Consider the following 25376-nt stretch of genomic DNA (forward strand, 5'->3'; position numbering starts at 1 on the left):
TGAACATTTGTTAGTCCCAAAATATGTTCTCCCTTTAGAAGCTTGTGAAGATTCTTCATTCCAACATGGGCTAGTCGGCGATGCCAGAGCCAACCTATATTAGTCTAAGCAATTAAACAAGTGTTGAGTTCAGCTATGTTCTCATTAAAATTAACTAAATATAGCTGACCCTCTAACACTCCCTAAAATACTATTGAATCGTCACTTCTTCTAAAGACAGTAACACCTACATCTGTAAAAAGACAGTTGTAGCCCATTTTGCATACTTGAGAAACAAAAGGCAAATTGTAATCTAAAGAATCTACAAGAAAACATTTGAAATTGAATGGTCAGGGGATATAGCAATTTTACCCAAACCTTTGACCAATCCTTGATTTCCATCCCCGAATGTGGTAGCTCGTTGGGGATCTTGGTTTTCTCGTAGGAGGAGAACATTCTTTTCTCCCCTGTCATGTGGTTTGTGCATCCGCTATCAATTATCCAACTTGAACCTCCGGATGCATAAACCTGCAAAACAATTTAGGCCTTGTTCTTAGGTACCCAAACAGTCTTGGGTCCTTTGATGTTAGAAACAAGCACCTTGGGTACCCAAATACAAGTCTTGAACTCTTGTGCTTGCCCCCAACATATTTGGCAACTACTTTGCCTAATTTGTTAGTAAGCACATATCATGCATCAAAAGTCTTAAATGAAATGTTATGTTCATTTGATGCAGCATGAGTTTTCTTTTTAGGCATTTTAACATGTGTAGAATGCCTAGAGCTAGAAGCCTCATTTTTATACTTAAATGCATGATGAGAAGTAGTGTGGGGTTTTCTAGCATGAATTCTCCTAATTTTGTGCTCAGGATAATTAGCAGGATATAAAATGTAACCCTCATTATCCTGAACCATGGGAGCTTTGCCCTTTACAAAGTTGGACAATCTCTTAGGGGCATTAAGCTTGACATTGCTTCCCTGTTGGAAACCAATGTCATCCTTAATGCCAGGGCGTCTCCCATTATAGAGCACGCTTCTAGCAAATTTAAACTTTTCAATTTCATGCTCATTGATTTTAGCAGTTAATTGAGCTATATGATCATTTTGTTGTTTAATTAGAGCAAGGTGATCATTTATAGCATCAACATTAATATCTCTACATCTAGTTCAAATTGAAACATGCTCGACAGTAGATGTAGAGGGTTTGCAAATATTTAATTCCTCTATCTTAGATTTTAGCATGACATTTTCATCTCTCAGACAGGAAATAGAATCATTGCAAACATTTAACTCTCTAACCTTTGAAATTAAACTAGCAATTTTAGTCTTAAGGCTAGAAATCGATTCATTCAATTTATCAATCTTAGCATTTAAAATAGCATTTTCATTTCTAAGACTGGTAATTGAATCATGGCAAATGATAAGCTCTTTAGTTAGGTTTTCACATTTCTCTACTTCCTGAGCATAAGCATTTTTCACTTTAACATGTTTTTTATTTTCTTTAATGAGGAATTCCTCTTGGTTGTCCAAGAGTTCATCCTTCTCATGGATGGATCCTATCAATTCATTCAATTTTCTTTTTGTTCCATGTTGAGGTTAGCAAAAAGAGTAAGTAAATCATCTTCGTCTTCATTAGAACTACCCTCATCACTAGATGTTGTATACTTGGAGGTGGTTCTAGATTGTACCTTCTTTTTTTTGCCGTCCTTGGCCATGAAACATTTGTGACCGACGTTGGGGAAGAGGAGACCCTTATTGACGGCGATGTTGGCGGTGTCCTCATCGGAGGAGTCGGTGGAGCTCTCGTCGGAGTTCCATTCCCGACACACGTGGGCATCGCTGCCCTTCTTCTTGTAGTACCTCTTCTTTTCTTTCTTCTTCCCCTTCTTGTCGTCATCCCTGTCACTTTCACTAGACATTGGACATTTAGCAATGAAATGACCAGGCTTACCACTTTTGTAGCACACCCTTTTGGAGCGGGGTTTGTAGTCCTTCCCCCTCCTATGCTTGAGGATTTGATGGAAGCTCTTGATGATGAGCGCCATCTCCTCGTTGTCGAGCTTGGAGGCGTCGATTGGAAGTCTACTTGATGTAGACTCCCTCTTCTCTTCTTCTGTTGCCTTGAATGCGACGGGTTGCACCTCGGGTGTGGAGGTGGCTCCTTGCTCCAAGTTGACGATGTGTTTGGAATCTTTGATCATTAGCTCAAAGCTCACAAACTTTCCAATAACCTCCTCGAGATAAATTAGCTTGTATCTAGGATCCCCATGTATTAATTGAACTTTTGTAGGATTACGAAATACAAGGGATCTAAGAATAACCTTGACCATTTCATGGTCATCCCATTTTGTGCTCCCGATGTTGCGCAGTTGGTTCACCAAGGTCTTGAGTCGGTTGTACATTGCTTGTGGCTCCTCTCCCTTGTTGAGGACGAATCGACCGAGTTCTCCCTCAATCGTTTCACACTTGGTGATCTTGGTCACCTCGTCCCCTTCGTGCGCCGTCTTCAGCACGTCCCAAATTTCGTTGGCAATCTTTAACCCTTGCACCTTTTTATACTCCTCTCGACACAAGGAGGCGAGGAGTATAGTTGTGGCTTGGGAGTTAAAGTGCCTAATTTGGGCGACCTCGTCCGAGTCGTAGCCTTCGTCCACCACCCTAGGTACCTGCGCTCCGAACTCAACAATGTCCCAAATGCTTGCATGGAGTGAGGTTAGGTGATGCCTCATTTTATCACTCCACATACAATAATCCTCACCATCAAAATATGGTGGTTTGCCTAAGGGAACGGAAAGTAGAGGAGCATGCTTAGAAATACGAGGATAGCGAAGGGGCATCTTACTATACTTCTTACGCTCATGGCGCTTAGAAGCGACGGACGAGTCGGAGCTCGAAGAAGTGGAGGGTGACGAAGAGTCGGTCTCGTAGTAGACCACCTTCTTCATATTCTTCTTCTTGTCACCCTTGCGACGCGTCATGGTGGAGGAAGAGGATTCCTCCTTATGCTTGCGGCCGGACTCTCGAAAGAGTTCTCCCCGAGCTTGCGGGCTTGTCGCCGGTCATGATCTCCCTCTTGGCGTGTTCTCCCGACATCACTTCGAGTTGTTAGACTCTTAATGAAGTATCGGGCTCTGATACCAATTGAAAGTCGCCTAGAAGGGGGGTGAATAGGCGTAATCTAAAATTTACAACTTTAAACACACACTACAAGTCGGGGTTAGCGTTAGAAATAAATCCGAGTCCGTTAGAGAGGGGGAAAACAAATCAACCAAGAAATAAAGCAGATGAACACGGTGATTTGTTTAACCGAGGTTTGGTTCTAAAGAACCTAGTCCCCGTTGAGGTGCTCACAAAAACCGGGTCTCTTTCAACCCTTTCCCTCTCTCAAACGGTCACTTAGACCGAGTGAGCTTTCTTCTTAATCAAACGGGTCACTTAGACCCTGCAAGGACCACCACACACTTAGGTGTCTCTTGCTTTGATTACAAGTCACTTGGGAACAAGAATGAGGAAGGAAGAAAGTGATCCAAGCAACAAGAGCGCAAGAACACGAACAAACACTCTCTCAATTCCTAGGTGGTTGGAATGAGTTTGGGACTTGGAGAGGCTTTGATCTTTTGGTTTGTGTCTAGGAGTGAATGCACTAGCTCTTGTATTGAATGAAAACTTTAGAAGACTTGGATGCTTGGAGTTGTGGTGGTTGGGGGGTTTTTATAGCCCTCAACCACCAACAAGTCCTTGGGGAAGGTTGTTGTCGATGGGCGCACCGGACACTGTCCGGTGCGCCGCCACATCACCCAACCGTTAGGGTTCGGGAGCAGTCGACCGTTGGCACCGTTGTCTTCTTGTGGAACCGGACAGTCCGGTACCACACCGGATAGGTCCTATTCACTGTCCGGTGCGCCTCTGACTCTGTGCTCTGACTCTGTCGCGCACTGTTCTTCATTATAGCGCTGTTAGCGCTCTTTTTGTAGTCGACCGTTGCGCTGGATAGCCGTTGCTCCGCTGGTGCATCGGACAGTCCTGTGACACACCGGACAGTCCGGTGAATTATAGCGGAGCTCGCCTGGAGAAACCTGAGAGTGGCTGGTTTGAGTTGTACGGTCCTGGTGCACCGGACACTGTCTGGTGGCACACCAGACTGTCTGGTGCGCCGTTCCTCAGCACACTCTGGTTTCTTTGCTACTTTGAATTTGGATCCCTAACTTGAATATTTATTGGTTTGTGTTGAACCTTTATGCGCCTATAGAACATATATTCTAGAGCAAACTAGTTAGTCCATATATTTGTGTTGGGCATTCAACCACCAAAATTACTTGTGGAAAAAGGTTAACCCTATTTCCCTTTCACCCCCCACCTGTGGTACCTGCTCTCCAAACTCAACTATGTCCCATATGCTTTCGTGGAGTGAGGTTAGATGATGCCTCATTTTATCACTCCACATACAATAATCTTCACCATCAAAATATAGTGGTTTGCCTAGGGGAACGGAAAGTAATGAAGCACGCTTAGAAATACGGGGATAACGAAGAGGCATCTTACTATACTTCTTGCGATCATGGCGCTTAGAAGTGACGGACGACTCGGAGCTCGATGTGGAGGGTGAAAAAGAGTCGGTCTCGTAGTAGACCACCTTCTTCATCTTCTTCTTCTTGTCACCTCTCCGAAGCGACTTGATCGAGGAATAGGATTCCTCCTTGTTCTTGTTGTCGGACTCACTTGAAAGAGTCCTCCTCGAGCTTGCGGCTTTTTCGCCGGTCATAATCTCTCTCTTGGCGTGATCTCCCAACATCACTTCGAGTTGTTAGACTCTAATGAAGCACCGACTTTGATACCAATTAAAAGTCGCCTAGAGGGGGGTGAATAGGCGAAAAGTGAAATTTATAAACTTAAACACGCACTAAGGTCGGGGGTTAGCGTTAGAGTTAAACTCAAGTCGCAAAGAGAGGGAAAACAAATCAACCAAAAAATAAGGCAAGTGAACACGGTGATTTGTTTTACCGAGGTTTGGTTCCAAAGAACCTAGTCCCTGTTGAGGAGGTCACAAAGACCAGGTCTATTTCAACCCTTTCCTTCTCTCAAACGGTCACTTAGACCGAGTGAGTTTTCTTCCATAATCTCACGGGTCACTAAGACCCCGCAAGGACCACCACACACTTGGTGTCTCTTGCCTCGCTTACAAAGCACTTGAGAATAAGAATGGGAAAAGAAGAAAGGCAATCCAAGCAACAAGAACTCAAATGAACACAAAAATCTCTCTCTCACAAGCCACTAAGTGTTTAGGGTGAATTTGGGACTCGGAGAGGATTTGATCTTTTGTATTGTGTCTTGGAGTGAATGCTAGAGCTCTTGTATTGAATGTGATGTTAAGAAAACTTGGATGCCTGAAGTTGTGGTGGTTGGGGGTATTTATAGCCCCCAACCACCAAGGTAGTCGTTGGGGAGGCTGATGTCGATGGGCGCAACGGACAGTCCGGTGCGACACCGGACACTCACTGTTCAGTGTCCGGTGCGCCACCATGTCACCCAACCGTTAGGGTTCTCGAGCAGTTGAACGTTGGCACCTTTGTCATCTTGTAGCACCGGACAGTCTGGTGGTGCACTGGACAGTCCGATGCCCCTCTGACCCACTGCTCTGACCTCTGCCGCGGTACTGTGCTGCATTGTTCATCTGTCAGAGTCAACCGTTGACGTGAGTTAGTCGTTGCTCCGCTGGCACACTGGACAGTCTGGTGAATTATAGTGGAGCGCGCCTGCGTTTTCCCGAGAGTGGCTGGTTTAACCCTATACATGCCTGGTGCACCGGACACTGTCCGGTGCGCCAGTCCACAGCACACTCAAGTTCTTTGCTCCGGTTAAATTTAGTCCCTAACTTGAATCTTTTATTGGTTTGTGTTGAACCTTATGCACCTGTAATACATGAGTTCTAGAGCAAACTAGTTAGTCCATTTGTTTGTGTTGGACATTCAACCACCAAAATTAATTGTAGGAAAAGGTTAACCCTATTTCCCTTTCAGAGCTCATGCTCGGCAATTTTAGCACTTAATTGAGCTATGTGGTCATTTTGTTTCTTAATCATGGCAAGATGATCATCTATAGCTTCAACATTAATATCTCTACATCTAGTACAAATAGAAACATGATCAACAGTAGATGTAGATGGTTTGCATGCATTTAATTCCTCAATCTTAGCATTTAATTTAATATTCTCATTTCTAAGATAGGAAATAGAATCATTGCAAACATTCAATTCTTTAACCTTAGAAACTAAACTAGCATTTTCATTTCTAAGACTAGAAATTGAATCATGACAAATGTTAAGCTCCTTAGTTAAGTTTTCACATTTTTCTACATCCTGAGCATAAGCATTTTTCAACTTAACAAATTTTTTGTTTTCTTTAATGAGGAAGTCCTCTTGGCTATACAAGAGTTCATCCTTCTCATTAATGGCTTCAATCAATTCATTTAATTTTTTTCTTTTGGTCCATGCTAAGGTTGGCAAAAAGAGACATTAAATTATCTTCATTATCTCTAGAGCTACCCTCAACACTTGAGAATAAGAATAGGAAAAGAAGAAAGGCAATCCAAGCGACAAGAGCGCAAATGAACACAAAAATCTCTCTCTCACAAGCCACTAAGTGTTTGGAATGAATTTGGGACTTGGAGGGGATTTGATCTTTTGTATTGTGTCTTGGAATGAATGCTAGAGCTCTTGTATTGAATGTGATCTTCAGAAAACTTGGATGCCAAAAGGTTGTGGTGGTTGGGGGTATTTATAGCCCCCAACCACTTTGGTAGCCATTGGGGAGGCTGCTAGCGATGGGCGCACCGGACAGTCCGGTGCGCCACCGGACAAACACTGTTTAGTGTCCGGTGCGCCGCCACGTCACCCAACCGTTAGGGTTCGGAGCCGAGTCGACCGTTGGAGCTTTGTCCTCTTGCGGCACCGGACAGTCCGGTGCCACACCAGACAGTCCGGTGCCCTCTCACTTTCTGCTCTGACTTCTGTGTGGAACTGTTGCTCATTGTAGCTGCTGTCAGAGTCGACCATTGGCGCAGATAGTCGTTGCTCCGTTGGCACACCGGACAGTCCGGTGAATTATAGCGAAGAGCGTCGTTGAATTCCCGAGAGTGGCTGCTTCGAAGTGTACGACCCTGGTGCACCGGACACTGTTCGGTGCGCCATTTTTCCACACACTCAAGTTCTTTGCTCCGTTTTAAATTGAGTCCCTAACATGATTCTATTATTGGTTTGTGTTGAACTTTATGTAACTGTAATGCACGAGTTCTAGAGCAAACTAGTTAGTCCATGTGTTTGTGTTGACTATCAACCACCAAAATTAATTATAGGAAAAAGTTAACCCTATTTCCCTTTCAATAGGTCCATTGAGGAAGGCACTTTTCACGTCCATTTGATAAAGCTTAAAGCCATGGTAAGTAGCATAGGAAAGTAATATACGAATTGACTCAAGCCTAGCTACGGGTGCATAGGTTTCATCGAAATCCAAACCTTCGACTTGTGAATATCCCTTTGCCACAAGTCGGGCTTTGTTCCTCGTCACCACACCGTGCTTATCTTGCTTGTTGCGGAATACCCACTTGGTACCTACAACATTTTGATTAGGACGTGGAACTACATGTCATACCTCATTACTCGTGAAGTTGTTGAGCTCCTCTTGCATAGCCACCACCCAATCCGGATCTCTTAGTGCATCCTCCACCTTGTATGGCTCAACAGAGGACACAAAAGAGTAATGTTCACATAAATGAGCAACTCGAGATCTAGTGGTTACCCCCTTGTGAATGTCACCAAAAATGGAGTTCACGGGGTGATCTCTTTGAATTGCTTGGTGGACTCTTGGGTGTGGCGGTCTTTGATCCCTTATTTCTTGATCATCTTCCTTGTCTTGATCATCTTCATCTCCCCCTTGATCCATGTCCTCCTCTTGAGGTGGATCATCCTCTTGATCTTCATCTTCATCATCTTGAGCCTGATCCTCGTCTTGAGTTAATGGAGATGCTTGCATGGAAGATGATGGTTGATCTTGTGCTTGTGGAGGCTCTTCGGATTCCTTAGGACACACATCTCCAATGGAAATGTTCCTTAGCGCAACGCAAGGAGCCTCTTCATCATCTAGTTCATCAAGACAAACTTGCTCCACTTGGGAGCCATTAGTCTCATCAAACACAATGTCACAAGAAACCTCAACTAATCCAGTGGATTTGTTGAAGACTCTATATGCCCTTGTGTTTGAGTTATACCCTAGTAAAAAGCCTTCTACAACCTTAGGAGAAAATTTAGAACTTCTACCTCTTTTAATAAGAACAAAGCATTTACTCCCAAAGACTCTAAAATATGAAACATTGTGCTTTTTACTAGTGAGGAGTTCATATGATGTTTTCTTGAGGATTCGGTGAAGGTAGAGCCGGTTGATGGAGTAGCAAGCGATGTTGATTGCTTCCGCCCAAAACCGGTCTGGAGTCTTGTATTCATCAAGCATGGTCCTTGCCATGTCCAGTAGAGTTCTATTATTCCTCTCTACTACACCATTTTGTTGAGGTGTGTAGGGAGAAGAGAACTCATGATTTATGCCCTCCTCTTCAAGAAATCCTTCAATTTGAGAGTTCTTGAACTCCATCCCATTGTCGCTTCTTATCTTTTTGATCCTTAATCCGAACTCATTTTGAGCCCGTCTTAAGAATCTCTTTAAAGTCTCTTGGGTTTTAGATTTTTCCTGCAAAAATAATACCCAAGTGAAGCGAGAATAATCATCCACAACAACTAGACAATACTTACTCCCGCCGATGCTTATGTGTCACACCCGGGTTTTGGGGGTACCAAGACCCGGGCGCAAAATAATCACCAAGTGTGCTGGGACCAAGTCTCACACATATGATGAATCATGGTACAGAAACAAATGTCACATCTTTACTATATAATAGGAGTTCTATACAAAATAAATAAATAAATAAATACATCATAAGGAGACAACGATCCAGCAACCCAAAGTTGACTGGGAGACGACGACCTAGACCTCTCACGAACTCATCACATCATCCTCCATGTGCCTCATCCTGCGGTACCTGTTCTTGACATGTGGGGGTGTGAGACAGCAAGAGTGAGCTCACATACGTCCATCGCTCAACAAGTTGTGGGCAATAATGTGCATGAACTCGCCAAAGGTGGGAAATCATGTGAAGTGTAAGGCTTACCAAAGTGGATGGTTAAAGCTGAGCATTGTTTTTAAAGTTGGTCAAAATTTTATTAGCAGATACTAAGTATAAGTAGATACCAACCCAATTAAGTAGTAGAACAAAAGTGATAACAACACCCTCAATGCAATGCATATGACAAATTGAATTTAATTCCATAAATTAATCATGTGAGTGTCCGAGCTGCTCATGACCGTGAGCACGGCTGATATACCAGTTTTACACTCTGCAGAGGTTGCACATCTTTACCCACAAATCATGTTACCCATCTGCCAAGGGATCGTGACTTCCCATACACATCTACTGAGGAGGCGAGGCAGGGTAACACTACGAGGCCTTTACAAAGTTCCACTAGCTTTAGAAAACCCGCTACAGTTTCTGGGAAGCTCTATTGCAAGGATCCCTCGCCTGACCGCCATCGCAGCAAAATCAACCCCAGGACCTCCCTACACTGACCACTCCCCTACTGCCCTTGCCCCTTTTGGGTAAGGTAGTACTCCACTAGCTTTCCTAATTAGTCAGCCAAGGGCGTCCCATACCACCCTTGTGGTAGCACTGTTTTCCCGGGTGGATCTCCATGTTCCAATTAACATAATGTTCTTATCATGAACAGTAATTAACAAATTGATAACAAAAGTATGAATAATGTGTATCTCAATGCCCAAATCCACATAAAGCACTAGCAAGTACTACCCAGAAGTTCAGTGGTAAACAATGCATAAAGATAGACAAACTAGGGTAACCTATTGGGTCCCATCAAAATTAGCATATGCAGATCATTATGATAATAAGAACATGAGTGGGTAAAAAGAAGTGATCAAGGGCATAACTTGCCTGGGACTCAAGATTCCAGGTACCAACATGCTCTTTAGATTCTCGTGACCTCACTGCTAATCGTAGCAATACAAACAAAAAATGGCATAGGCAAAATTAACATCACATCAAACATAAGTACAAACTGAATAATAAGGATCTACGCGAAGCTACGAGATCGTGGGAACGAGAATCACTAAATTCGGAGTTACGGTTAAGGAGTTATGATTTATGTAAGATAAATGTGATTTAAATATTAAACTATATTACAAATTGGTTAATGTATATAATATGAGAGACTATTATATAAATAATTAATTCAACCTTATTCTGAGTCATTACTTGATTATAAATCATCTTTTAAGGCAAAGATAACCATAAGATCAGGATATTATATTAATATTAGAATAAGCAAATCTAGAAAACATCAAATTAGTTACCTAATTATAAAAGTATGGGATATCATATCATCAATGTTGCTAATGTGTAGACAATATTTTTATGAAGCTAACGCAATTTGAAGCTAAACAAAGGTACTAGGTGATAAACAATATTAAAACAAAATTAATGCAACTGGAACAGATCAATTTGGAGTTAAAACGGATGAGATATGCACTAAACAATATTCTAGGTTATTTAGAATTAATTTTATACCTAAAATGACTTCCAGGGGTTTACATGCAAAGTCTCCATTTAATTCTATTTTCTTTCCACTGGAAATGGACGGTGGGTTCTATTCTAAAGGAAGGTGGGGTTTCTTTTGCAAATTGGCGGTCGAAGGGATATTGTTGGGTCATGACCGTAGGATCACCCGCATACGGTCAGGATTAGAACGGGTCCCAGATTTATAATATCGACGTGCGAGACTCAACCGTTGGATCAAGGATCAAGAGTCCAACATGGTTCAGCCGAGGCGTTAACCCTCCATTTAATCTAGGCCACCGGTGGACAGATCAATGGCTAGCATCAGCCCCGGCTGATGATCAAATCTCCACTATTAAACGCAACATCAACGGTACTTGGCCAACCCTCCATCTCCGGTCCCAAGCCCAACGACGCACAGAGCGCAGCCATGGCGCAGCCACCGGGATACGCTGATACGGCACCTCGGCCATAATGGACGCACGGAAGGCAGAAGGGGCGGTAAGCGATCTCACCTTACGACGATGCGTAGCAAGGGAAAGTGCAAGCAACAACTCGCGGGGCCTGGGCGTGGTGCTCGGTTGCTCGACGACCGGAGGTGCGGTGGTTAGCAGCACGACGCGACTGTGAGAGAAACGACCAGAGCGCGAGAGCAGGGAAGGCTTTATACTGCGGCGTGGGCGCGATCGCGACGGTGGTTGCCGAGATCCCCGGCGCGGCCTCGGTGTTCTGTTTCGCAGGAAGAAGACGACCACCGCGCAGGGCCCACACGTAAGCGACGCAAGCGCGCGTAGATGCGAGGACGCAGCCTGGCGCACGATCTCGTTCGCCAAAGACGCGGTGTCCATATGCGCGCGCTGGCGAGCGGCTTCATCGCGACGGATTTGCATGCTATCGTCACACTTGACGTAAGTGCATTCCTAGCCGGTAGAGAAAAAAAACAGCAGCCTGGGTGAAATATGCTCCTGGGCTAAGGTAGGCGGCCCATCCAGGTGAGGTCGGCTTCTTCTTTTTAATTTCCTATCAGTTTCTTTTCTTTTGTGTTTTTTCCAGTTTTATTTTCTACTTCAATTCACAAACTTTAAACTTAAATCTAAATTGAATTTTTCAGATCCAAGTTAATATGAATGACCAAAAATATCCAGCATGATATGCAAGTCACATCTACATATATTGTTTTATCCATTTAAGCGGATGAAATTTAGTAGGAATAATTCATGTAAGATGTTTTACAATATTGATTATAAAAAAATTCAAACATATAGCCACATTTTATAAGTACAATAAAATAAATCTATAATCTTCACATATTTATTTGAAAGGATATAATTTCTTATGTAAACTCTACGATGAGTTTCCTAATTTATTCCGAATGTGATTTTAGAGTGTTACATTATGTAAGCTATCAGGTCGAATAGATACATGTGGAGTAGCTCGAGCGGCCTGTCAGTCGTCATGATGTTCTTGTGTGGATGGTGGACTCCAACTTGCTTCCCTGCTTGACACGCGCTACAAATCCTGCCTTTCTCAAAATAAACATTTGTTAGTCCTAAAATGTGTTCTCCCTTTAAAAGCTTATGAAGATTCTTCATTCCAACATGGGCAAGTCGGCGATGCCAGAGCCAACCCATGTTAGTCTTAGCAATTAAGCAAGTGTCTAGTTCAGCTTGGTTATCATTAAAATCAACTAAGTTGACCATCCAGCACTCCCTTAAATGCTATTGAATCATCACTTCTTCTAAAGACAGTAACACCTACGTCAGTAAATAGACAGTTGTATCCCATTTTGCATAATTGAGAAACAGAAAGCAAATTGTAATCTAAAGAATCTACGAGAAAAACATTGGAAATGGAATGGTTAGGGGATATAGCTATTTTACCCAAACCTTTGACCAAACCTTGATTTCCATCCCCGAATGTGATAGCTCTTTGGGGACCTTCAATTTTTTCTTTTGTTCCATGCTAAGATTGGCAAAAAGAGCAAGTAAATCATCTTCATTATGTTAAGGCTCTAGAGTGTACCTTCTTCTTCTTGCCGTCCTTAGACATGAGACATTTGTGGCCGACGTTGGGGAAGAGGAGGCCTTTGTTTATGGCGATGTTGGCGGCATCCTCGTCGTCGGAGGAGTCAGTGGAGCTCTCGTCGGAGTCCCATTCTCGGCATATGTGTGCATCGCCGCCCTTCTTCTTGTAGTATCTCTTCTTCTCCTTCTTCTTCCCCTTCTTGTTTTCGTTCCTGTCACTTTCACTAGAAATTGGACATTTAGCTATGAAATGACCGGACTTACCACACCGGTAGCACACCCTCTTGGAGCGGGGCTTGTAATCATTCCCCCTCCTTTGCTTGAGGATTTGGCGGAAGCTTTTGATGATGAGCGCCATCTCCTCATTGTCGAGCTTGGAGGCGTCAATTGGAAGCCTACTTGGTGTAGACTCCTTCTTTTCTTCTGTCGCTTTGAATGCGGCGGGTTGCACCTCGGGTGTAGAGGTGGCGCCTTGCTCCGAGTTGACAATGTGTTTGGAGTCTTTGATCATAAGTTCAAAGCTCACAAACTTGCCGATAACTTCCTCGGGAGACATTAGCTTGTATCTAAGATCCCCACGTATTAATTGTACTTCAGTAGGATTACGAAATACGAGGGATCTAAGAATAACCTTGACCATTTCATGGTCATCCAATTTGGTGCTCCCAAGGTTGCACACTTGATTCACCATGGTCTTGAGCCGGTTGTACATGGCTTGCGGCTCTTCTCCTTTGTTGAGGACGAATCGACCGACTTCTCCCTCGATCGTCTCGCGCTTCGTGATCTTGGTCACCTCGTCCCCTTCGTGTGCCGTTTTGAGGATGTGCAGTACTAGACAAAACGAATAAAAATGTTGCCTCAGCTATGTCCATGTCTGCTTCATAGGTCGAATTCTCTATTTGTTTTCGAGACAAGACATATTCTCCTCTACTTTAAATATACAAAAGATTTTCTCTTCTATAACTTCGATGGTGTACCTCTAGGGATTACCTTTTTGTTTTTGCTGTAACGAAATTGTGTTTTGATTTAAAAAAATGGCTTTCACATTTTTTAAAATTTAGCAACCGGATATACCAAAAACCGGAGCGAGAACTGCTGCTTGTACGTGAGCAATAACAATAAATTTACCCACAAACCGTACTTCTCGTTCGGTAAATAAATCCATGTGTGACTCCTATAAATATAGTGATTTTTTCATCATATTATATACAGAGAAACTCTATCTCTCCTCTCCTCTATCTATCTTTACGCTTTACACGATTGAGACCAAGAAAAGCCAATACCTTTAGCTCTTGCCATCAGGATTATTATAGGCTAACTCTACGGTGCATCCTACCAACATGGGACCAAGGGCTGACCACCCAACATATCGAAACCTTAAAAACGCTCTTATCGGGTATCGTAATTAGGGGTAACTGGATCACACACCTAAACGCGCTTAACCCCTAGAGTACCGTCATACATATTCCCTCAGGTCAAGAAAGTATGAGCCATGATTTGTCCGAGCCCTCACTCGGGGGTCACTCGAAACTCCGCCTCGCTCGAGCTCACCCTCAGGCAAGGGCAGCGCTCGAGGAAATCCTCGTCCCATCCGAGGTCCCCTCTCCACGGAACCGTCGTTTCAATGTTATGAAAGGCATGCCCGAGAACTTGAGCATTCAATGTGTATACCTACCCCACGTGACATCGTGTCAAACAGGGGCGATAGGACTGCAGTCCCGTCCACTTTCACCAACTACGATGACGCATGCCCGAGAATAACGACTACTGCTCCCCCATGCCGTTTGCCAACTCTGAATGGGACCCTCGTACGTCAAAGCATGGTCTGGCCCTCGAGAGGAAATTACGCTTCACCCGAAGCCGGCCTCAGCCTCGGAGCAAACTCTGCCTCGCCTCGAAGCAAACTCTGCCTCAGCCACCTACCACCACCACCACCCCCCATGAATACCGCAGAAGGCCGCTCCTTCAACTGTTCCCTGCGTGACTGCAAGCCCCAGAGTAGGCTCGAACATGGCCTCGGGAAGACTTCCGCCTCGCCCAAGCGTGGCTTCGGCCTTGATAATATAGACAAAAGGATACCCAACGTCACCAAAAAACTATAGAGCTGACGCCAGATACCCTACGTATTGCCAAGAGCTTTTTGCCATACTTACCACTGCTCCAACCACTACGACTCGGATAGCTCCTCCATCGGACAGGTTCGGGTACGTGTCCGAGCCCCGGACCTTGGCCTCGGCTCTCTGCTCGGTGAAAGATATAAATACAGGAACCAGATTAACTGTTGTAGCTGCAATGACATTAACTGTTGTAGCTGCAATGACATTAACTCTGGGTGGTTATCGATCCATATATTATATGTATTGAAGTGATATCCTCATCAATGAGTCATCAGAGGCCGAGTGCCTTAGACCATTACTTGCAGACTGCTTCTCCTAGGTGCGGGAGTGTCCTTGGGTTTCTTCATTCATGCTTTGTAAATATAGAGAGCAAAATGACTTTGTAAATCATAATTCAAAGAGTGGGTTTCTTCATTCATGCTATGTTGTACTTAGAGATGGCAATGGGTACCCGAAACCCGAAACCCGATGGGTTTTTACCCCATTAGGGTACGGGTTTGGGTCAATTTTCATATCCATGGGTTTGTTAACGGGCATAAATATGTACCCAGCGGGTTTATGGGTACGGGTTTGTTCCTATATGTAACACCCGGATTTTAGGGGTCCAAAACCCGGGGTTAACATAAACACCAGGTATGCTGGGACCAAGTCTCAAACATATGATGTATAGTGGCACAGGATCGAATGTCACAACTTTATATATAACAGGAGTTCTTTACAAAATAATTACATTATAAGGAGACAACGGTCCAGCAACCCAAAGTTGACTGGGAGACGATGACCTAGACCTCTCACGAACTCATCACAGCATCCTCCATGAGCATCATCCTGCAGTACCTGGTCTTGACCTGTGGTGTATGTGAGACAGCAAGAGTGAGCTCACATACGTTCATCGCTCAACAAGTTGTGGGGAATAATGTGCATGAACTCGCCAAAGGTGGGAGCTCACGTGAAGTGTAAGGCTTACCAAAGAAGATGGTTAGAGCTGAGCATTGCTTTTAAAGTTGGTCAAAATTTTATTAGCAGTTACTAAGTATAAGTAAATACCAAACCCAATTAAGTAATAGAACAAAAGTAACAACATCACCTGCGATGCAATGCATATGACAAATTGAATTTAGTTCCATAAATTAATCATGTGAGTGTCCGAGCCGCTCATGACCGTGAGCACGGCTAGTATACCAGTTTTACACTCTGCAGAGGTTGCGCATCTTTACCCACAAGTCGTGTATCCCATGTCGCCAGGGTTTGCAAGGCCCTTAGACACTTCCGAGGTGAATGGCTAGGGATCCACTACGAGGCCTTTACAAAGTTCCACTAGCTTCCGAAAACCCGCTACAGTTTATAGGAAGATCCAGTACAGGAATCCCTTGCAGGACCGCCATCGCAGCAAAATCCTCCCGAGGGCCTCCCCGCACTGACCTCTCCCCTACTGCCCTTGCCCCTTTCGGGTAAGGTAGTCTTCCACTAGCTTTCCTAATTAATCAGCCAAGGGCGTCCCATTAAACCCCTGTGGTAGCACTGTTTTCCCGGGTGGTTCTCCATGTTCCAATTAACATAATGATCTCAACATGAACAATAAATAACAACTGATAACAAAAATGTAACCATGGATAGTGTATCTCCATACCCAAAACCACATATAGCACTAGCAAGTACTACCCAGAAAGTTCAGTGGTAAACAAGGTATAAAGATAGACAAACTAGGGTAACCTATTGGGTCCCATCAAAATTAACCTATGCAGATCATTATGATTAATTAGAACATGAGTAGGTAAAAAGAAGTGATCAAGGGCACAACTTGCCTGGGCCTTGAGAATCCAGGTACCAGGATGATCCTCAGGTGATACGTGACCTCGCACTAGTCGTAGCAATACAAACAAACAGTGTATAGGCAAAATTAACATTACACCAAACATGTATGCCAAAATACATATTAATAATCTACATATTAAAATAAGATCACAGGAAAAAGAATCATTAATTTTGGAGTTATAGATTTTAAGTTATGGATTTTCTAATGTTTTATGTGTTTAATACAAGATTAAGTATTAGATAAATTTAAATGAGCCTTTCATGCCAAAACAGAGGCACAAAATGATGAAGAATATTATTACAAAATTTTAGAAACTGGAATGGTTCAATTTGGAGCTAAAATGAATTTTCTATGAATTATAAAGTTCTAGGAATTATTTTTATATTAAAAACTCATTTCTACTTCATTTAATCAATTTCAAACCGCACTGGACTGGGCCTCAATTATAAGAAAGGTCAGGGGGCTCGGCGTAAATCTTCTAAGACTCAGAGCACAGTCACATATGGACGGCGGGTTGATTTAGTGAAACCCGAGGGGTTCTTTAGAAAAAATACCCAGGCCGACGGGGTATCGGCCGATCTCAGCCGTTGGATCCGATTTGGATGGCTCAGATTAGATCCGACGCCCCAGAACCCCGCGAGTGACCCAGGCCATCGGATTAATATCGGACGGCACAGTTTTAATGAAACGAAGGGGGTATTCGTTGTTCTAATCTAGATCGTCTATCAGAAATCCGACGGCCGAGGTGCACAGGGAGCGAATCGGTACGCGAAAGCTAATCAGAACCGTTCATCAGATAATCTACGGCGCACGAGTCCCCTTCTTCATCCGACGCAACCAAGGCAGAGCCGCCGGAATTCCCACGGCCGTGGAGCTCACCGGCGCACCAAAGTCGGCCACCCCGAGCTCAAAACCAAATCGGTTTGGACTACACGATGCTTACTTTATTGCGAACCTGGGTAGAGGGTACTCACCGGAAATAGGGGGTCGAAGGAGGCCGGCCACGACGCATGGCGGCTCCGCCGTGAACCCATCGCTCCGGTGAGCAATTGGGGACGCCATGATGACCGCGCCACCCAGTTTCGGCCATGGGCGCATTCCTAAGAACGCGGTGAAGCTCCCAGACCCGCAGTTGGGACCCCGTCGATGGTGTACACGTGATTCGTTCGCGGCGGATCTTCCTCTCTCCTCTCGGCACGGCACCCTTCCCTCTCTGTTGTTTTCTCTCGGTGGCTGCGTGAAGACGTCGGTAGATGCGCAGCTAGCGGCGCCAGGTTCACGACTTTATAGCCTGGGCGAGTTGCAATAACCAACACAGGGCGGATTAGGATCCCGCGATCCCCGGCGGAGTTTTACAACGACCGAAAGCTGACCTCAATTCGGACTTGGAGAAGACGACCAACGGTGGGTCCCACACGGCAGGGAGTTGAGAGGAGGCTGAGTGGCTGATTTGTGGGGACATACCTGTCGGCACGCCATTTTCCCCAGTTGGGCCGCGCGCGGCTGGTTTCATCTGGTGGGCCGAGGGGAGAAGCCAGCCCAAGTGCAAGGAGATCTTTTCCCTTTTTTTTTATTTTCTTTTCTTCAAATTTCAGTTTTCCAATTCTAATTTAAATTCAAATTTTTCAGAGTTCAGATTTCAAAATTATATGCATCTCATAAAACTCCAGTATGAGTGCAAGGATCCATATGTTCATATTAATTATTTTATCCATGCTTCAAAACATATAAATTAACAAAGAGTATTTCACAACTCATTTATATTGGGATGAATAAATGGTTTCCTAAACATTTCCTAGTTTCCTAGCTTAAGCTTGTTTCACAATTTTCAATACAAAGTGTAAACTCATAAGGAAACTTCATGGAATGCACATTTATGTATCTATTTTATTTGTTATTTACATAATTTAATGCCATTGATTGAATATGTAGAGAAAATCAAGGGATCCTCGAAACATCCACTTTATAAATTTACTTATTTATTATTTTTTTTTTCTCTTACCAATTTTTGGGCTTTACACTATAGTACCCAAACCCGTGAACCCGTGGGTTTTTTAAACCCGACCAAACCTAGTGCATATTGTCATTTTATTTTATAAACGAACAACAAACTTGTTATTCCTTATTTACTTCATATTTTTTTATCAATTGGTGAATGTATCAGTAGTCGGTGAGAGTGTTGCTTGCTTGATATTATAGTTTTTACTAGCGTTATATATGTGGTGGATGGATAACTTAGTGCAAGGTCACTTAATTATACAACTTATTATTTGTATTTCATTCTCTCTACTAATAATTTTTATACCAAATCATGAACTCGTTGTTCATTACATAGATTTTGGATCATGATATCATTAATCATTACGATACTTATTGATTATGAGAAGAACAAGTATATTGGAGATGAAACCCGCGGGTAACCCATGGGTACCCGTTAACCCGATGGGTACGGGTTTGGGCAAAATCTCAAACCCGTCATGGGTACGGGTTTTTTAATGGGCATAGATATTTTTCACGGGTACGGGTTTGGGACGGTAAAACCCAGCGGGTTTGTACCCGTTGCCATCTCTAGTTGTACTCAGCTCGACCCATCGATGAAGTCATAAGCATTTCACATGCCGATGGAAGATTATTGCTATTCACCTATTCATGCCACACACAATGCACTAGTATGTGGAAATCAGATTCAAAATTGCGTGCGAAATTGTTTGAAAACGGACGGAGGAAATCCATAGTGTTTGGTTTGGTATGAGAGGGGCCAAATTTATCATCGGATTGGGGGCACAAGAGGATCAGATCATCAGACCCAAGATTCAGTATTCGTTCCTCTGAGCCCAGCCAAAGCCAACACGACGTCGTTCGTTCCCAGGATCCAAATCCTCGGTGTTTACTACTACTAATAATAACATAAAAATGGAACCAAATTCCTGAAGATTTCTACAGCATTTGGTTGAAGTTGGAACACACGAGCATTTACGCAACCAGTCCTTTTTCCTTTTCATCAATCACTGAGCCTCTTCTTCAGCTTCGGCGGCGGCAATCTCTGAATCCAAGAGGGAGATGAACTGCTGGCTCACATGCTTGGCGACAGATATCATGTCGAAGATGACGCTTGGATCCAGCCCTGCCCCTCCCCTCTTGGTAAGCCCGCATATCTGGCCATGCCTGTTGACTGACACCGACACTGCAGAACTCATCTGGGATTCTTCCTCTGAGGTGGCATCAACGATGTAGTGCCGACCCACCTGAAATATGAAACATGCGTGTACAGGGCACTGACCTGAATTTTCGTAGATACTGCAGCAGGAGAAAAAGCATAAAATAGGGCATTTTTTTTGTTGCCGGTGGTGGCCAATTGTTTCCTGGGTAGTGTTCTTCACGTGTCAATGCATGCAGGGGCACTCTCAACTGATAAGTCTAGTGTGACATGAATAGTATTGAAGCTACTCAATATTTTGTATCTCAAAACTCTCAAGATACATACGCTAGAGGTTGGACCACTTTTTAACACTTTGCACGCGAACATCATGCAATCAATAATGCGTATGTCTACTCATACTCAAGTACTCAACACCAAAGAATAAATAGTTCGGTAAGGAACACATTACCTTGGTTAATGTAATAATAACAGGCACACCGGATGTGTCAAACTGCAGAAATTCCTCATCACTTACATCAACTTCAGGTTCCTCATCAGATGCAGCACTAACAGAAACATTAACTTTTGGTATACCTGTATCACTCAAAGCAACCTGCATGTACATGGAATGTTAGCACCCTACAAATGTGCTAATTGCATCGTATTGTGTCCAACTAATGCACTGCCCATCAGTCATAGCATGGATTTTTTGTGTTTTACATAAAGGGAAAAAAAACACTTTATCTCGAATAGAATGGTCTGAGGATATGCCAAGGGTTGTCATGTCACTTGACCAGACTCTTAAACAACAAAGTGGGATTCACAGAAGAAATGAATCGGTGAATTTTGGGGTAGTAACTCAATCATATACACAGCTCACTGGGTATTGTTAAGCTAGCACAAACTAAAAGTAGAAATTATAGGCTCCATTCAAACAGTTGCAAGAAAATACGAAATTTAAAACTGCAAGTAACAAGCAATACAAGTCAAAAAGTCACCTTTATCGCAACAGCTAGCGCATCTAGCAAATTACCATCAGAACTGACCACAAGCCCATCAATGTACAGATCCCAGCAGACCTTTCCATCAACAACAATTAGGGATGACAGATCAATTGCAGCACCTGAAATGAGAATGTTGTTACTTGATGCTGACAGATGTGTTATCAATTCAATGCAGCATAGTCAATTAAATGGCAACAAAATATTGTTGGTATAAGTTTAAATTGAAAGAAAAGTGTATACACACAAACAGTTGGATACCAACATGAGAATCAATTTCTCATTAAAGATTTCTTGACTATAAGTCTGGATCAAAGAATAACTGGTTAACACGCTAATCTCTAAATGAAATCTCCCCAAAAACCTGGAAATTTGAAGGACAGTAACAGATATGAAAGTTCAACAACTACAGCGCACTAAAATCACCTTTATATGAAATGTAGTATGACTGGCAGAAATAATGGCACTAATTAATTAATTATTTTTTTGTATATGTCATCCATAATAACACTTGCAACATTATTATGTACGCCTGCAATTAAACAGGCATGGCAATGGCAAACGGTACTGATATGTGATGCCGCTCTAGTTTGCGTATCCAAGCAAACATGCTTAATAAATGATAACGTACATCCAAATTGATAGGTATAATTCACTGCTTAGCAAAAGTTTAACCTAAGGAAAATACATCTAATCAATTGTACTACCAGTCGTAACGACACAAATAATGATGACACTCATGTCCAAGTAGTAGTTATAACTGATGATAAATATAAACAATAAAGACATTAGGAATATCAAACTAAAGGAGATCACCGTACGCAGACCACGTCAAATACAAGGATTTTAGGGAGGCAATGAAGTTATATCTTACCAGCACCACTTTTACCACCCAACAAGCATCTTTGCAGGGAAACAGAGAGCTCAGCAGACAATTCTTCAGAGCCTCTACCCTAGAAAATTCCAAATAAAGGAAATAAGATATGCATACAGAAGTAAAGTCCAGACTACAGTGCCAAACATTGGGTATATGATGAACACAAGTAATATATTAGACTGTTGGTTATTTTCATCCGATCCAGCCACAGCAAATCACCAACCTCAAACAGAGGCTCAGCGGTTGGACTACAGTCGACAAAAATGGCAACTTTTCCTTTGTCAGGGTGAAGAATGCTTGGTTTTCCTAGTTCAGCCTGCAGATGCCAAGCCATCGAAAACATAGAAAGTCAATAAAATGACACCATGGAAGAGATACAACACACTATTTGCAATGAGTTTATTTTATCGAGTTTATCTAAGTAGTAACAATATCAGTAGACAGATAGACACCAACTTGTTGACTCTCTAACATAATGTTTATTGCCACTGAGATGGATCAAACAAAACTTGCATTGAGATTTCAGGGTTAACAGATTTACATAACAAAATCGAGTTAAAGCATTATCTTTGCAACATACGTGTCTAATGCTTATTAACAATCAATAACTGACAACCTCACTGTCTTGGGAACATCAGAGAGGGCTGAACTAGACATGAAAAAAATACTTGTCTTGCCCTATTTGCAACAAAATGCAAGGGGAGACAGGCTCTTACCTTGACACTAGCGATTATATCAGTGGCCCCCAACCTAACACGCGCTGAGCCATTCGCCTGTAACAATCACCAATCCAAAGCAGCATAAACGCGCAGGCGCATTTCAGAAAAAAAAAGGAAAAGAGAGAGGCGTGTGGGTGTCTGCCCCAAAACGAGTTGTGAAACCTACCTGTGGAATGACTCCGGTTTGGACGGAGAGGGACCGGAACTGCAGCCGCCTACGTCCATCAGTGCGAAGGTCTTGTGCAATGCCGCCGCGGATGAAGTGTTTCTCCCCTTCAGAGAGGCCCACCATCGTCCTGGACACAGCGGGACAGAAATGAACACAACCGGTGACAGAGGCATTCCATCGAACACCTAGAGTGCTACTTAGTTAGGTCTCGTAACTGGATCACAGGCCAGTACGAAAGTCAAATAGCGGGAACTCGAGAGAAGGGGTGCGCGTACGTAGTGGATACTCGTCGCCGGTAATTTGAAAGGAGTGAGAATGAGCACTGAGACCTGGCCGGGCTACAGGAGGCGAGAGAGTGGGAGAAGAGAGCGGCAGGGGTGAACGCAGTGTTGGGAAATTTTATAGTCTGCCACCTACCCAACAGAAACAGTCATGGCACAATGGCCATCCTGCTAAAACTAATAAATAACTTCACAGAATTGCAAACCGGTGCCCTAAATTTCTTCTAAATTTGCCACTATGTGTATACTTTAAATAAGTGCCAAATCAACCTGCTTTTGCTCTTGAACCTTGAGGGCAATGGTATATGTTGAGCTGAATTCGCTAATACTCCGTTCAGATGCAGATATTGGAGCATGAAATTGGAAATTAGAATCAGCTTTACAAAATTCTATGTCCTCCAATATCAACATCCAAATATCAAAGGGACATAAGATTAATCAAATTAATTAATAGTATGTGTCACAGCTTCTTTTCAAAAGATGAAATACATACTTGAACAAAGGCACAGGGCCAAGACACAGAACACTCAGCTTCAGAACTACACCAACAAGGGGATCTATAGTTTAATCAACTTCGTCGCCGGAATAGAAAATTGACAAGTAACAAAAAAAAAGAATTATCCAAGAACATCTTGTAACCATGGAAGCAAGCATTCGATTATTCTAAGTATAAATGTGTGATCCAGCAAGAATCCATTATTGCAAGCTCGGGCTTAACAGCAAGAGCGCCCGATTCCTTATACACACACACACACATACAACCAGGTGTCTGTCTACACGGTGAGTTCCGTCCTGGAGACAAGAATGCCATCAGGGTCGGCGTAGAGCCACTCGCCGTCGCAAATCCTGGTTCCAGAATGTTGACGGGGACGTGCTTCTCGCCCATCCCCTTCTTGTTGGCCTTCATAGGGTGCGAGCTGAGAGCCCGGACACCGATGTCGCAGCCGTTGATCTCAATTCTCATCCACGTCCTTGATGCAGCCGTTGACCAGGATACCAGCCCACCCGTTGTTCTGCGCATGCTGGACGGGGTTGCCGCCAAGGATGGCGCAGCGCATGCTGCCGCCACCGTCAACCACGAGGACCCTACCGTGGCCTTTCTCCTCGAGGAACTCGCGGACCAGGACGTTGTCCTCCTAGACCTTGAGCGTGACGATGGGGCCGGCGAAGACCTGGCACCGTCCGTAGATCTGGAAGATGGGCTGGAGCGCGCGGAGCTCGCCGTTCATGATCAGGTGAGGGTTAGCGTCGCATACTTCGGCGGTGGCCAGTGGCAGGGCAGCCATATCTTCTTTTTTTATTATTTTTTTACTTCTCACTCCTGCTGCTGTCATGAGAAGACAGGGAAATCAGAGACTGGACACCAGGAGATTGATTCCCCGTCACTCAGTCAGCGGTGTGCATTCGATTCTTGGCCCAGAGGAACATGTGATTGTGGTGCAGTCACCGGCGCAATACGGGCTAGCACTTACTTATGCATCTACCTACCTACCTTTCCTTTCCTTTCGCGCTCTGGGTCGTGATTTCGTTGTTGTCTATCTATGAATATGACTGGAGTGTATAGGGAAGGGGATAGAAATTGCTACCTTGGATCTGATTAGACAATAATAATACAGTATAAGACCAAAGGACAAGGATATCGATAGGAAGGATGACTCACCAGCACAAGCACAAACGGATCGGATCAGATCTCCGGCGGCGGCGAGGGGAGGGGAGCGGCGCCAATGGAGTGCGGGTGGAGGGGACGGGATTTGGGAACGGACAGGAGGGGAAGTGGCCAGTGGGTGGGGTCAAGACAGGCGGCAGACCTAGGCAGCTGGGACTGGGACTGGGAGGACTGGCCGCCTGGGAGGCTGGGACTGCCGGACTGGCCGGCTCACGGCTGCTGGTGCGCCGTGCGCGTGTGCGCGTGTGCGCGCTGCCGCGGGCCCGCGGTGCGCGTGAGTTCGTGACTGCGGCGGTGCAGCCGCCTGCCGCCTGGAGTGAGGACGCCACCCGATGCTGGGAAGATTGGCCGTCTGGGACTCTGGGAGTACGCCGCCGGCCGCCTGGGAAGACTTGAAGCGCGTGGGAGTGGGAGGCTGGGAGCTAGGGTTGCGAGTTGCGACATCAGGCCATCAGGGATATCAACTGGGCGTGGCCCGTGGGCTGTGCCGCTGTTGGACTGGCGGTTCGTGCAGAAGCGTAGGATCACTGCCTCTGGCGACCAAGAACGCACCAGAACGGAAACACATCTCTAACGAACAAGAACGCACACATGTCACGGCAATGTCCGTCCAACTGACGAGAAAGAAAAACTTGAGTTCCTGGTAAAGGCAGCTTACCCTGACGCGGTTGCCGGCACCCAATTTCTCGAGTTTGCGCACGAACTGTTCGAAGGAGTAGTAGGGGATCAGGCGGGAGTGCCAGTCCGCGTAGAGCTTGATGAGGTTGGCGAGGTCGTCCACCTCGTGGCCTGGGCGGGGGCGGGGCTTGAACGCCTTGGGAAAGTAGCGGAGCACGAAGCCGATGCCGCCGTCGGAGAGGAGCAGGTCCGGCGTGAGCTTTGGGCGCGTCGTAAGACCTAAATGCTTGGTTTCTATTTGGG

The 25376-nt window shown here is 44.3% G+C and overlaps 2 protein-coding genes across 3 annotated transcripts; one reads left to right on the plus strand and one right to left on the minus strand.

The window, feature by feature from the left end:
* Window positions 1–19288: 19288 nt before the first annotated feature.
* Window positions 19289–25362, minus strand: LOC103626486 (exosome complex component RRP42-like). 2 transcript variants are annotated; one of them, XM_035958801.1, is made up of 8 exons: window positions 24450–25025; window positions 22506–22635; window positions 22337–22393; window positions 21844–21936; window positions 21618–21696; window positions 20741–20865; window positions 20212–20355; window positions 19289–19848 (listed from the first exon to the last, which is right to left on the minus strand). In XM_035958801.1, exons 2-8 carry the CDS (start codon window positions 22629–22631, stop codon window positions 19609–19611), a joined length of 864 nt encoding a protein of 287 aa, XP_035814694.1. In that variant the 5' UTR covers window positions 22632–22635; window positions 24450–25025; the 3' UTR covers window positions 19289–19608. The 2 variants fall into 2 exon arrangements, with proteins under 2 accessions (XP_035814694.1, NP_001307647.1); NM_001320718.1 differs by lacking the exon at window positions 24450–25025 and adding an exon at window positions 25114–25362 and having other exon boundaries at window positions 19308–19848.
* Window positions 23469–24967, plus strand: LOC100280422 (uncharacterized). Its single transcript, NM_001153345.2, has one exon. The coding sequence runs from the start codon at window positions 23647–23649 to the stop codon at window positions 24310–24312; it is 666 nt and encodes a 221-aa protein (NP_001146817.1). The 5' UTR covers window positions 23469–23646; the 3' UTR covers window positions 24313–24967.
* Window positions 25363–25376: the final 14 nt, after the last annotated feature.

The sequence above is a fragment of the Zea mays genome, chromosome 5 (genome assembly GCF_902167145.1).
Source record: "Zea mays cultivar B73 chromosome 5, Zm-B73-REFERENCE-NAM-5.0, whole genome shotgun sequence".
Classification (NCBI taxonomy): Eukaryota; Viridiplantae; Streptophyta; class Magnoliopsida; order Poales; family Poaceae; genus Zea; species Zea mays.

Coding starts and splice junctions, on each gene's coding strand:
- LOC103626486 (XM_035958801.1), bottom strand. CDS start 22,631: ATGGTGGGCCTCTCTGAAGGGGAGAAACACTTCATCCGCGGCGGCATT. Junction 21,937..22,336: donor ATATAATCGCTAGTGTCAAG/GTAAGAGCCTGT, acceptor TGGCATCTGCAG/GCTGAACTAGGAAAACCAAG. Junction 20,866..21,617: donor GGGTGGTAAAAGTGGTGCTG/GTAAGATATAAC, acceptor TTCTCATTTCAG/GTGCTGCAATTGATCTGTCA.
- LOC100280422 (NM_001153345.2), top strand. CDS start 23,647: ATGTTGACGGGGACGTGCTTCTCGCCCATCCCCTTCTTGTTGGCCTTC.